The sequence below is a fragment of the Armigeres subalbatus genome, unplaced genomic scaffold (assembly GCF_024139115.2).
Source record: "Armigeres subalbatus isolate Guangzhou_Male unplaced genomic scaffold, GZ_Asu_2 Contig486, whole genome shotgun sequence".
Classification (NCBI taxonomy): Eukaryota; Metazoa; Arthropoda; class Insecta; order Diptera; family Culicidae; genus Armigeres; species Armigeres subalbatus.
In genome coordinates this window covers 414,246-428,465 of record NW_026943245.1, presented here as the reverse complement: position 1 = coordinate 428,465, position 14,220 = coordinate 414,246, and the positions used below count along the sequence as shown (strand labels likewise).

The following is a 14,220-nucleotide window of genomic DNA, read 5'->3' as shown; positions in this document are numbered from 1 at the left end:
TCCCAAGCCTCTTAAAAGGAGGCTTCCCAAGCCTCTTAAAAGGAGGCTTCCCAAGCCTCTTGAAAGGAGGCTTCCCAAGCCTCTTGAAAGGAGGCTTCCCAAGCCTTTTGAAAGGAGGCTTCCCAAGCCTTTTGAATGAAGGCTTCCCAAGCCTCTTGAAAGGAGGCTTCCCAAGCCTCTTGAAAGGAGGCTTCCCAAGCCTCTTGAAAGGAGGCTTCCCAAGCCTCTTGAAAAGAGGCTTCCCAAGCCTCTTGAAAGGAGGCTTCCTCAGCCTCTTGAAAGGAGGCTTCCTCAGCCTCTTGAAAGGAGGCTCTTGAAAGCCTCTTGAAAGAAGGCTTCCAAGCATCTTGAAAGGAGGCTTCCGAGCCTCTTGAAAGAAGGCTTCCGAGCCTCTTGGAAGGAGGCTTCCTAAGCCTCTTGGAAGGAGGCTTCCTAAGCCTCTTGAAAGAAGGCTTCCTAAGCCTCTTGAAAGGAGGCTTCCTAAGCCTCTTGAAAAGAGGCTTCCTAAGCCTCTTGAAAGGAGGCTTCCTAAGCCTCTTGAAATGAGGCTTCCTAAGCCTCTTGGAAGGAGGCTTCCTAAGCCTCTTGAAAGGAGGCGCCCAAAGCCTCTTGAAAGGAGGCGCCCAAAGCCTCTTGAAAGGAGGCGCCCAAAGCCCCTTGAAAGGAGGCTCCCAAAGCCCCTTGAAAGGAGGCTCCCAAAGCCCCTTGAAAGGAGGCTCCCAAAGCCCCTTGAAAGGAGGCTCCCAAAGCCTCTTGAAAGGTGGCTTCCAAAGCCTCTTGAAAAAAGGCTTCCAAAGCCACTAGAAAGGAGGCTTCTGAGCCTTTAGAAAGGAGTCTTTCGAGCCTTTAGGAAGCAGGCTCTTGAAAGCCTCTTGAAAGAAGGCTTCCGAGCATCTTGAAAGGCGGCTTCCGAGCCTCTTGAAAGAAGGCTTCCGAGCCTCTTGAAAGGAGGCTTCCCAAGCCTCTTGAAAGGAGGCTTCCCAAGCCTCTTGAAAGGAGGCTTCCCAAGCCTCTTGAAAGGAGGCTTCCCAAGCCTCTTGAAAGGAGGCTTCCCAAGCCTCTTGAAAGGAGGCTTCCCAAGCCTCTTGAAAGGAGGCTTCCCAAGCCTCTTGAAAGGAGGCTTCCCAAGCCTCTTGAAAGGAGGCTTCCCAAGCCTCTTGAAAGGAGACTTGCCAAGCCTCTTGAAAGGGGGCTTCCCAAGCCTCTTGAAAGGGGGCTTCCCAAGCCTCTTGAAAGGGGGCTTCCCAAGCCTCTTGAAAGGGGGCTTCCCAAGCCTCTTGAAAGGGGGCTTCCCAAGCCTCTTGAAAGGGGGCTTCCCAAGCCTCTTGAAAGGGGGCTTCCCAAGCCTCTTGAAAGGGGGCTTCCCAAGCCTCTTGAAAGGGGGCTTCCCAAGCCTCTTGAAAGGGGGCTTCCCAAGCCTCTTGAAAGGAGGCTTCCCAAGCCTCTTAAAAGGAGGCTTCCCAAACCTCTTGAAAGGAGGCTTCCCAAGCCTCTCAAAAGGAGGCTTCCCAAGCCTCTTGAAAGGAGGCTTCCCAAGCCTCTTGAAAGGAGGCTTCCCAAGCCTCTTGAAAGGAGGCTTCCCAAGCCTCTTGAAAGGAGGCTTCCCAAGCCTCTTGAAAGGAGGCTTCCCAAGCCTCTTGAAAGGTGGCTTCCAAAGCCTCTTGAAAAAAGGCTTCCAAAGCCACTAGCAAGGAGGCTTCTGAGCCTTTAGAAAGGAGTCTTTCGAGCCTTTAGGAAGCAGGCTCTTGAAAGCCTCTTGAAAGAAGGCTTCCGAGCATCTTGAAAGGAGGCTTCCGAGCCTCTTGAAAGAAGGCTTCCGAGCCTCTTGAAAGGAGGCTTCCCAAGCCTCTTGAAAGGAGGCTTCCCAAGCCTCTTGAAAGGAGGCTTCCCAAGCCTCTTGAAAGGAGGCTCCCAAAGCCCCTTGAAAGGAGGCTCCCAAAGCCCTTGAAAGGAGGCTCCCAAAGCCCCTTGAAAGGAGGCTCCCAAAGCCTCTTGAAAGGAGGCTCCCAAAGCCCCTTGAAAGGAGGCTCCCAAAGCCTCTTGAAAGGTGGCTTCCAAAGCCTCTTGAAAAAAGGCTTCCAAAGCCACTAGAAAGGAGGCTTCTGAGCCTTTAGAAAGGAGTCTTTCGAGCCTTTAGGAAGCAGGCTCTTGAAAGCCTCTTGAAAGAAGGCTTCCGAGCCTCATGAAAGGAGGCTTCCGAGCCTCTTGAAAGGAGGCTTCCGAGCCTCTTGAAAGGAGGCTTCCCAAGCCTCTTGAAAGGAGGCTTCCCAAGCCTCTTGAAAGGGGGCTTCCCAAGCCTCTTGAAAGGAGGCTTCCCAAGCCTCTTGAAAGGAGGCTTCCAAGCCTCTTGAAAGGAGGCTTCCCAAGCCTCTTGAAAGGAGGCTTCCCAAGCCTCTTGAAAGGAGGCTTCCCAAGCCTCTTGAAAGGAGGCTTCCCAAGCCTCTTGAAAGGAGGCTTCCCAAGCCTCTTGAAAGGAGGCTTCCCAAGCCTCTTGAAAGGAGGTTTCCCAAGTCACTTGAAAGGAGGTTTCCCAAGTCACTTGAAAGGAGGCTTCCCAAGCCTCTTGAAAGGAGGCTTCCCAAGCCTCTTAAAAGGAGGCTTCCCAAGCCTCTTGAAAGGAGGCTTCCCAAGCCTCTTAAAAGGAGGCTTCCCAAGCCTCTTGAAAGGAGGCTTCCCAAGCCTCTCAAAAGGAGGCTTCCCAAGCCTCTCAAAAGGAGGCTTCCCAAGCCTCTCAAAAGGAGGCTTCCCAAGCCTCTTGAAAGGAGGCTTCCCAAGCCTCTTGAAAGGAGGCTTCCCAAGCCTCTTGAAAGGAGGCTTCCCAAGCCTCTTGAAAGGAGGCTTCCCAAGCCTCTTGAAAGGAGGCTTCCCAAGCCTCTTGAAAGGAGGCTTCCCAAGCCTCTTGAAAGGAGGCTTCCCAAGCCTCTTGAAAGGAGGCTTCCCAAGCCTCTTGAAAGGAGGCTTCCCAAGCCTCTTGAAAGGAGGCTTCCCAAGCCTCTTGAAAGGAGGCTTCCCAAGCCTCTTGAAAGGAGGCTTCCCAAGCCTCTTGAAAGGAGGCTTCCCAAGCCTTTTTGAAAGGAGGCTTCCCAAGCCTCTTGAAAGGAGGCTTCCCAAGCCTCTTGAAAGGAGGCTTCCCAAGCCTCTTGAAAGGAGGCTTCCCAAGCCTATTGAAAGGAGGCTTCCCAAGCCTATTGAAAGGAGGCTTCCCAAGCCTCTTGGCTCTCAAAGCCTCTTGAAAGGAGGCTCCCAAAGCCTCTTGAAAGGAGGCTTCCAGAGGCTCTTGAAAGGAGACCTCCGGGCCTCTTGAAAGGAGGCCTCCTGGCCTCTTGAAAGGAGGCCTCCGGCCCTCTTGAAAGGAGCCCTCCGGGCCTCTTGAAAGGAGCCCTCCGGGCCTCTTGAAAGGAGCCCTCCGGGCCTCTTGAAAGGAGCCCTCCGGGCCTCTTGAAACGAGCCCTCCGGGCCTCTTGAAAGGAGGCCTCCGTGCCTCAAGGTCTCCGGAGGAATTCCTGACGGAACTTCCGGAGGAATTCCTGACGGAACTTCCGGAGGAATTCCTGACGGAACTTCCGGAGGAATTCCTGACGGAACTTCCGGAGGAATTCCTGACGGAACTTCCGGAGGAATTCCTGACGGAACTTCCGGAGGAATTCCTGACGGAACTTCCGGAGGAATTCCTGACGGAACTTCCGGAGGAATTCCTGACGGAACTTCCGGAGGAATTCCTGACGGAACTTCCGGAGGAATTCCTGACGGAACTTCCGGAGGAATTCCTGACGGAACTTCCGGAGGAATTCCTGATGGAGCTTCCGGAGGAATTCCTGGTGGAACTTCCGGAGGAATTCCTGGCGGAACTTCCGGAGGAATTCCTGACGAAACTTCCGGAGGAATTCCTGACGGAACTTCCGGAGGAATTCCTGGCGGAACTTCCGGAGGAATTCCTGACGGAACTTCCGGAGGAATTCCTGACGGAACTTCCGGAGGAATTCCTGACGGAACTTCCGGAGGAATTCCTGACGGAACTTCCGGAGGAATTCCTGACGGAACTTCCGGAGGAATTCCTGACGGAACTTCCGGAGGAAGTTCTGACGGAACTTCCGGAGGAATTCCTGACGGAACTTCCGGAGGAATTCCTGACGGAACTTCCGGAGGAATTCCTGACGGAACTTCCGGAGGAATTCCTGACGGAACTTCCGGAGGAATTCCTGACGGAACTTCCGGAGGAATTCCTGACGGAACTTCCGGAGGAATTCCGACGGAGCTTCCGGAGGGAGTCCTGACGGAACTTCCGGAGAATTCCTGACGGAACTTCCGGAGGAATTCCTGACGGAACTTCCGGAGGAATTCCTGACGGAACTTCCGGAGGAATTCCTGATGGAGCTTCCGGAGGAATTCCTGGTGCAACTACCGGAGGAATTCCGGGGGAACTTCCGGAGGAATTCCTGACGAAACTTCCGGAGGAATTCCTGACGGAACTTCCGGAGGAATTCCTGGCGGAACTTCCGGAGGAATTCCTGACGGAACTTCCGGAGGAATTCCTGACGGAACTTCCGGAGGAATTCCTGACGGAACTTCCTGAGGAATTCCTGACGGAACTTCCGGAGGAATTCCTGGAGGAACTTCCGGAGGAATTCCTGACGGAACTTCCGGAGGAATTCCTAGAGGAACTTCCGGAGGAATTCCTAGAGGAACTTCCGGAGGAATTCCTAGAGGAACTTCCGGAGGAATTCCTAGAGGAACTTCCGGAGGAATTCCTAGAGGAACTTCCGGAGGAATTCCTAGAGGAACTTCCGGAGGAATTCCTAGAGGAACTTCCGGAGGAATTCCTAGAGGAACTTCCGGAGAAATTCCTAGAGGAACTTCCGGAGGAATTCCTAGAGGAACTTCCGGAGAAATTCCTAGAGGAACTTCCGGAGGAATTCCTAGAGCAACTTCCGGAGGAATTTCTGACGGAACTGCCGGAGGAATTCCTGGAGGAACTTCCGGAGGAATTCCTGGAGGAACTTCTTCCGGATTCCTTCCGGAAGTTCCTCCAGGAATTCCTCTGGAAGTTCCTCCAGGAATTCCTCCGGAAGTTCCTCCAGGAATTCCTCTGGAAGTTCCTCCTGGAATTCTTCCGGAAATTTGAATTTTATGGAGGTTTTCCTTGAAGAATTCCTGGAGGAACTTGCTGAGGAATTCCCGAAGGAACTTGCGGAGGTTTTCCTGAAGGAATTTTCCGGGGAATTCATGAAGGAGGAACTGGAGGAACATTGGAGGAACTTGGAGGAACTTTCGAAGAAATTCTTGGAGAAACTTCCGGAGGAATTTTTGAAGAAACTACCAGAATACTTCCTGGACGAATATCCAGAGAGAATAATGGAGAATCTTTCGAAAGCATTCCTTAATATTCTTCCGGAGGTATTCCTGGAAGAATTTGTCAAAAATTCCATATAAAAAAACGGAAGGAGGCATTTATGGAGGAATTCCTGGAGATACTTCTGGTGAAACTCTTGGAGGAAGTTCCAGAAGAATTTTCGGAAAAACTTCCGGATAAACTCTGGAAGGAATTTTCGGAGGATTTTATGGAAAATCTCCTGGAGAAACTTATGAACGAATTTTTGGAGAAAGCTTCTCAAGTATATCTTGAAGTTCTTGCGGAGGAAATCTAGGAGGATTTTACGAAGGAATTTCTGAAGCAACTTCCAGAAGAATTTCTGGAGGAGCTTGCGAAGGAATTCTTGGAACAATTTTGGACGAAATTCCTGGAAGAACTTGTAAGAAAACTTGCGGAGGAATTCCTAGAGAAACTTATATAAAATAAATATTTTTGATTTAATTAAAAAAATGGGTAATCGAAGTATTTGGCTAATTCTAAGAAATCTCTTGCAATTGCATTCTAAACCTCATGTAAAAAACACTAATTCCAAGTAATTGTTCGCATTCTGTGATCTCCTGAGATCCAAAAAAAATCTCACACATTCCTAGTAAACACCTAAATCTATCACGATTTTTAATTAGCCTCCAGCCTCCAATGTCTAAAAACTCAGTTTTAATTCTCCTTAAACTATCCCGAATACTTCAAATGTTTCTTCAAGGACAAGCATCACAGAATCCAAAACTAAATTCACTCACGTTTTCACGCAGTGGATATTTTTGTATGTTTCATAAATATTCTTCTCTTCAAACACTTGTTTTCAGTATTGCTTTCATCTGCTCAATGACTCAAGTTTTTCTCAATTTCCGACTCAAAACTATAAGTAATCCTGAGGCCCCATTGCGCATGTTCTTTCGATAACTCTTTCGTATGAGAGTTTGCATGGTTTTCTCGTTTCGAGTCGAGATGCCACCCCTGTTTTTGACGAAAATTGAGTAAAGTTTCCGTGGGAAGAAAAGAGACGGTAATATAATTTTACTCAGTCACAGAGCATAAAAGTTAGAGCGTTAGGCACTGTAAGACGTGTTATATTTCGTTCTTTTTTGATAGCTTTACAAAATTAACGATAATTGTTTCAGAAAACTCTCCAGGGGTGCTACATGAATTTGGAATATTCTTTCAAGACTTCTAAAGAAAGCCTCCGCAAATTCTGGAAATTGGATGATAAAACAGTTTTTTGGAAACCATGGAGATTTTCTTCGGAAATTTTGAAGAATTTCTCCGGGAGTTGTTTTAGGTATTCTACCAAACTCGACTTGGAATTTCACCAAAAACTCCTCTTATAACGTCTTCAAGAAATTCTTCATACTTATCCAGGAATTTTCTTCAGGAATATTATGGGATATTTCACCTAACGTACCTCCAAGTATTTCATCAGGAATTTATTTATGATTTCCTCCAGGGATTTCTCCAGAAATTCCCGATAACGTTTCTCCATAAATTTGTTCAATAATTTATTCAGAAGGATGTTCTGTACGTTTGATCCGTACTCCAAAAAAAGTTAAAAAAGTTTAACTAATGCCTCTCCAATTTACCAAGTAGACAAGACAATTTTTAACCTTGTGTGATTCAGTCATTTCGCTTCATCCATTTAGTTCAAAAGAATAAATCATTCGAAAAGTTTAAACCAAATATTTGTTTTCCAACAGGAAATCGACAACGACTGTTGTGCCATCTGCATCGAGCCATACAAAGTAACGGATGTGATACGCGTTCTTCCTTGCAAGTGAGTATTCAACGACGCTTCATGACTCTATCCCGCATTCGAACTATTCTTCATCAACGCGCTTTTCCTTTTTTCCAGGCACGAGTTCCACAAGACCTGCATCGATCCGTGGCTGCTCGAGCACCGCACCTGCCCGATGTGCAAGATGGACATCCTCAAGCATTACGGCTTTGTGGTGGGTTCCTCACTCGGTTCCTCGACGTCCTCGACTTCCTCGTCCGCCCCGACCAATCCCATCATTGCCGATTACTTTAGCGTAGCGGTCCCGCCGCCCCCTTCCAACAGTTCGACCACCACGTCGTCGTCGTCATCGACTACGATGGCGGCGGGTGGTGGTGGGGGCGCTTCCACCACCACCACCAGCCGAGTGTTGATTGCCGGTGGCGATAGCGGCAACAGTAGTAGTAGCAATAGTAGTAATAGTCATAGTGGTAGTTCCGCGGAGCCAGATCAGATCGTTACGATCATAATCAACATCAATAGCGGGCCGGCCGATAGCGGCATCTCGACCTCGGTGACCGGGTCCGGTGGGAGTGGTGGCAGCAACAGCAGCGGGGGTAGTAGCACCAACAGCTTGATGACGACATCGACAGCGACAATGACCGACGGTAGTAGTCGACAAATTACCGACGTCTGATTACTGGGGGGAGTGTGGGTTCGGGAAAAGCAGAAGGAAACGGGTTTTCCTAATCATTTAGAGTTAATCGAAGCGCACGCGAACTGAGAGTGCGTTTCATGTGTGAGGTGTTTTTTTTTCGACGGAGTTCTGAAATGTGTTTTATTGTATGTATTCGAGTAATGCTAATGATGCCCTAGTGGCACGTAGGTTTAGTTATCGAGGGTTTGAATCGGATTTCTGAGAGATCTAAATACTGGGGCCCTGAGAAATTGAGAATTCCTCCGCCACATCGTGTGCATCTGACGGGAGATGGACTGGGATGAGGCTTTGTGAAACAGTCAGTTCAATAAGGGGGAGAGCTGTTTTGTAAATAGCATTGTAAGAATTTCGATAGCTTTAGTTCGGTAGAAGAGATTCGTGACTGGGATGTGAATCCGGTTGCGTGATCGCTTATTTCGATAGAGATAGGGACTTGTACAGACGAGAAAGTGAATGTTTTACATTTTACAAGTAAGGCGATAGATTCGTATTTTGTTATGGTAGAATAAATAGATGACGATTACGATGATGACTACTGAGCTGACTTGAACGACTGCCGAAGATAAATGCTGGATAGATGGATTGCTGTTCGAAAAAAAAGTTTATCATTGTTGAGAATCACGATTATTATCGAATATTAGAGTGTTTGAAACTTTTTCAGCGCAAGTTTTTGTCCATAGGTGGGAACTACGATCTATAAATATTCAATACATCTTCTATTGTATGATTCTATTGCTATACATTTATTCAATATTATAGATCATTGGGCAAGGTGGCAAAGTTTCATAAGGGGGTGTAATGACAATAAGAATCATCATTTGACGATTTTTGAGTACAAACTGGAGGCTGCCATTCTATTTTTCATTTGATATTATGCAAATAGGCTCCCGTTTGTCACGTTTTTAGTCACTGACGAATCTACGATTTGCAAAATATTTCCTGTTCGGTTCGCCTTGCTAAAAAAAGCCAAACCTCCCGTTTTCCTTTCAAATTGCCGCAACGAGATCGCAGCAAACCATGCCAATGATGATTATTAGAAGTCGCTGTCACATTTTCGTTCGTTTCTGCAAAGTTAAGCGTTAGATTCGGTTGGCATCTCGTTTAGCTTTCTAGAAGTTCTTATTCAATGCGTTTGTTAATTTTACTGAAGTTGTAATTCAACTTAAGGACGTGCGCGTGTCGCTCATGTGCTTTGTGTACGGTGATTTGTTTTAGTTAAAAATAATGTGCGACTGAGTACATAAGTGTAAGTATTGTACCGCGCATAAAAAAATCTACTCTTCCGCTGATATTACGTCGTAACCAAAAATAAGCGCCAGATAGTCGCCTAAGAAAAACATACCTGCAGCAAAAAGCTACTTTGATAATTTTGAAAATTTAACCGCCACGTGGTGGTTGGTGGTTTGTTTGATAGCACGTGCTATTTGTACCGCGGATAAAATTTTCAGATCTGTGAAAGCCTTGAAAAATGATCACGAAATTTGTCATCTACTAACTTTCATCTACTTAGCGACTGAGTAAATTTTACTCAATTTCCGTCAAAAGCGGTACTACTCAAAACTATGAGTAGTCCACCACCTCGTCGAAGCAACAAATCGAGGAAACAACATGGCAGTCAAAATTAAATGGTCATATCCTATCCTAGGGTGTGCCCTAGAAAACGCGAATACTTTTGAGCTTGAATTCCGTGAGGAGTGTCCTTAATGAACTTCTGACGCAGTGTTGCTAGAAAAATGAGGACATAAAACTTCCTGAAATAGAAAATCCAAATTAAGGAGAGAGCCTACAGAAAAGGGCTTGGGGGTCCAACGGTATCTGGTGTGAACCAAATAAATCATAATTCCAATACCTCAGAAACCGTTTACCAACTAATACAAACATTCTGTTAAGATTGACGATATGAAAATCATATCAGGCATATCTATGTGACAATTTTCATTCTCTAATGTTGTCACTAGTGGAATAGATGGACAACACAAATCTTTTTTCTTCTAATTTATCATTTTTTAAAATAACCGTGATTCCTACATGATAATCTAAAAAAGGGTTTTGATAGGATTTAGGTCTTGGTCGAACTTAAACAGAATAAGATTACTTAATAATTCCAGTGCCATTTATTTTAGCTGAAAGCTTAATCTTCAGCACTGAAATCAATAAATGGGATAAACAGAAACAAATGCACTTTCAAATGATGGTTTTAGTCCATCCATGCAGAACGCACTTAATTTCGGACATTTAGTATTCAAAGGGAAGCGTGTACTTCATGATCACATCCTAATAATAAGCTTAAACAAAGTAAACGCAACAATGAAGTATGGTATAAGAGAAAACTGTTTTAAATTTAAGCTTCTGTGATAAACCAACTGAGACATAACTAGATAAATAAATTAAACGTTTAGGTTCTGCATGAACATGCTCCTTTGATAGGGATATTACTTACTACTGCTGCTACTACTACTACTACTACTTTTAGCTGTAATTAACTCACGCCGGCCAGAATGGGAGGGAAACCTTATCTCCCACAAACAATCCTCCGAACTCAATCGAGTGTCCCACTCGGGGAACCTTTTCAATTTGCAATACATATTTATCTTTACGACAGAGTAGTCCACAGTAGTGTTTAAATAGTTCTTTTGCTCGTTTGATTTTCAATTAATTGCCTATTACTTGTTTCCTGATTTGGTTAATACAAAATCCAGTTGATGCTCAAAAATGTAGTTAAACACAAAACAAATTACACACTTTTTCAAAAAATAAAATAGTTAGGCATCCTAGAATGAGTGCAATAAATTATCGTAATTATTTGTTCTTATCAACAACCGGTAGTCAATAAAAAGCGATTAAACTTAATACACCTAACACTTTATACCGTAATTTTTGTTCCATTACTTTCCTTATTGTTTCGCTAGAGTCCTTCCCTATTTTAAATTCAGAGCTGCGATAGTTACTTAGCTTCTGCATGCCCCCTGTCCGCGTAGCGTCACCGAGCTGTGTTTCATCGGCGTCGCGCAACATTCGTGTGCGTGGTTTTGGTTTCGGTCTCCGCTGCTATAAATGTGCAGCAGGTTTGTGACTTCACTGAATGATGATCCACGCTCATGCGGCAATGTTCGAGGAATGTTGCATGCAAGGCGTCATGGGACGTGTTGCTGTGACATGATCGGATTTGTCGCATCGAGTTGGATCAGGGTTGAAATTAGTTCCAAATTTTTCCGGGTTTTGGCGCGCTTCGGATTGTAGTGTGACAAGAACATGTGATTGGAAGAAGAAAAGTGAAATTACAGATGCTGCAACGGTTTCAGTTTCGTTTTGGTCAGCTCGTAGTGTAAGTTAATTTTCATTTCGCTTAATTTATTTATGTTGTTACTAATTTCTGTTGTGTTTTGTCGTGTTACGTACTAATAAGTATTGCATAATTTCAATAAGTAGTAACTTTCACACTTCTTACTAATATCGAGTCCTATCATTATTATAAGTGTCTGCTGTTTCACAATCAAAGAAAACAGTGATTCAAAATATTTGGGAAATTAACTTTAATCTGAATCTGAAACGTGCATTTCTCCTGCAGACCTACGGGATGTCAACTGAACCTGTATGAACATATGCGACCTTGCCTCGAGACCACCGATTGCTACCCACAATGAGAACTAAAGTCCCTTCTCTAAGTACAAGCTTCCCGAAATCCAAAACTAAATTCACTCGCGTTTTCAAAACCACACCACTCAATACGGAAGCAACCCACAACTGCCATTTCATTATTTCACGCGTGCTGCGACGCAGCAAAGCTGAAATAATAAAAATGACATTTCAAGACAAATTTTTCAAAATGACTTATCTGCTTTTGTAAACAAAGATTCAAACGACGATTTGACGAAACTGATAGCTCTCCCACGCAAACCAACACCATCAACAGGTAGCGGAAACCTTCACCTATCTATTGGTGGTGTTGGTTTGCGTGGGAGAGCTATCAGATTCGTCAAATCGTCGTTTGAATCTTTGTATACAAAAGCAGATAAGTCGTTTTGAAAATTTTGTCTTGATTTGTGTGTTGCTTCCGTATTTAGTGGTGTGCCCTTGAAAATACGAGAAATTTGGATTTCGGGAGGCTTGTCCTTCACTTCAACTTGTCATTTGGTGCGGCGATTAATTACATGTAGATGTTCTCAAATCCACCTAACCAAGAATTTATCCAGGACAGATTCTATCCATTTTGAGCGCCTCATCTTCCGTGCTCGCCAGTGTTCGGCAGTCCGAAGTCTCCAACGGTACGTGAATCACCGTGAAACAGCGTGTGAGACACTTCTTCTGACGGCTCTAGGGAGCGATAATTGATTGAATTCATCCTTTTCCACACGACGCCCGTGTGTGGGAGTACTAAGGAATGAAAGTCCAATGGGTGTGTGTACCTGAAAAAGTTTCCGCGAACTCTCAATTTATTGCGGCTATCTGGCTGAAAAATTTGCGGATGGCACCTAAAAAAACCGTCCCGTTATCAGTAAAGATTTCTATCGGAGCCCTCGATGCCAATTTTCGGGTTTTTGTGGACAGAGACAACTATTTCCAAGTACTCGTATCAGGTATCACAAAACATGTAAGGGGTGCCACCCAACGCTTCCTACGACTTTGCCCTATTCCGATCAGGATTTGGCCGAAGTAATCTTTTCCAGCTAACAAAAACGGGCGGATAAACCGACTTTCTCGTGATTCAGGTAAAAGAGCCATCCTTGAAACTTCAGGACTAGCTTTTATACATTTAGCCGTCATTGACCACTGATACTGAATCAATCGAAGAGCTGGAATGTGATATTGCTGCCGAATTTTATTAACCACAGTTTCATCAGTATTGTAATACCGTACAATCTCAAACTTCGGACGCCTTAGAACTTTCTGATATACAATCATCCTGTTTACTCACATTTTGAACCATACCGTTCAAATGACCATTGCAATCACTATGTAGGGGAGACCGGGGCTGGTTGGCCGAAGGGGCAAGTTGAGCGAGTTGCTTTTGTGAACACGTTTTAAGGCGTATTTAAGGCTCATTATAATGATTTGGGTGGGTTATTAGATCGCCCATGTACGAATGTAATTTCAGCTATTTTAGTGTTTACGTTTGCTCAGGACCACGCAGGATGTCGACTACCTGGAAAAACCTGGAAAGTCAGGGAAAGTCAGGGAATTTCAAGTTGGACCTGGAATGTCAGGGAAAGTCAGGGAATTTTGATTGAGGTCAGGGAAAAAAATTACAAAACCCAAATATTGAAAATTTATAGTGCTTTTTTTTTAATTCGAGCTAACTAAAGACACTTATGCGAATTAAACGCTGAACCAATTTTAATCCTTTGGAAAAAGGCCAATAAAAGTACTGAAACCTCGGATCAGAATTAATATAGCGTTTTAGATGGTCATCAGACTGCATAGCTGATAAACAATACACCAAGGCAGTTACAGTCGACAACCACTTCCACTATCAAGCTACAAAGCTTTTTTTGTGTGACCGTTGGCAGTATCTAGACTAAAAGTCTACTCCAGGGGGGCAATACTCCTACCTTTAAGAACCTTGTGCTCGATTGGAACAACCGATTTAACAGCAAACGCGCTGTTACAATTTTGACACTGCGTTTCTTTGTTAATAATCCAGCATCGTTAGTTTCTATTAATCTTTAAACAAGAGAGAATGATAGTGGATAAAAGCACTGCCCATGATTTCATAGTTGACGTATCAACCATTCGAAATTTCAGCGAATTTAACTTATTACGCGTTTACTAAAGTAATTCAACCGCTGCAACATCGATACGTTGCTTGTTCCAAGCCTCATTTAAGTGCTTACGGGTTGAAATGTTTTAAATTTGCGATTTTGGTCCCTGAATTATTCAAAATAGACGCGAAAGTGCAATGGTTGTTACGTCAACTATGAAATCATGGGCAGAGCATATATGGTCTACCTACCTCATGTACGTAGTTAGTGATAGTCTTAATTAATCGATACTCCATAACCATAATGTTGTTGTCAATGTTGCAATGTTTCAGATTTTTCATTCGCTGCTTGTGATGTTTCTAAAACAGTTTGATCAGGAAATATTCTGGTTGATCTTCGAGAATTTTATCCAGAAATTACTTCAATGAAAATGCTTTATGATATCTTGTGAAGATAATTATTTCACTCACAAAATTTTCCAAATTACTTCAGAATTCTCACTGGAACAAAAAAAAACAAAGGATTTAAAAGTGCTCTCTTGATAGTTTTTATCCTGGAGCTCCTCGATGGATGTTCAGTAGATGTTTCCATGAGATCTTCAAAAAACTCCATTAGATGTTCCTTATAAAGTTTAATTGCTTGCTGCAGTTGTCTGACATCTAGTTGATAGTAGTTGAACTTTCTATAAATAAAACAATGCTGGAATTCGATTCACTTTTGGCAAATA

General features: G+C 44.3%; 1 protein-coding gene across 2 annotated transcripts in view; it reads left to right on the top strand.

Annotated features, from left to right (window-relative positions):
* LOC134204251 (E3 ubiquitin-protein ligase goliath-like) overlaps window positions 1-14,220 on the top strand; it is a 211,604-nt gene that overhangs the window by 184,926 nt on the left and 12,458 nt on the right. For both annotated transcript variants that reach the window (XM_062679071.1, XM_062679072.1), the window contains exons 6-7: window positions 7,060-7,136; window positions 7,215-7,311. In XM_062679071.1, coding sequence (XP_062535055.1) covers window positions 7,060-7,136; window positions 7,215-7,311 — 174 coding nt within the window. The remainder of the gene's footprint in view (window positions 1-7,059; window positions 7,137-7,214; window positions 7,312-14,220) is intronic.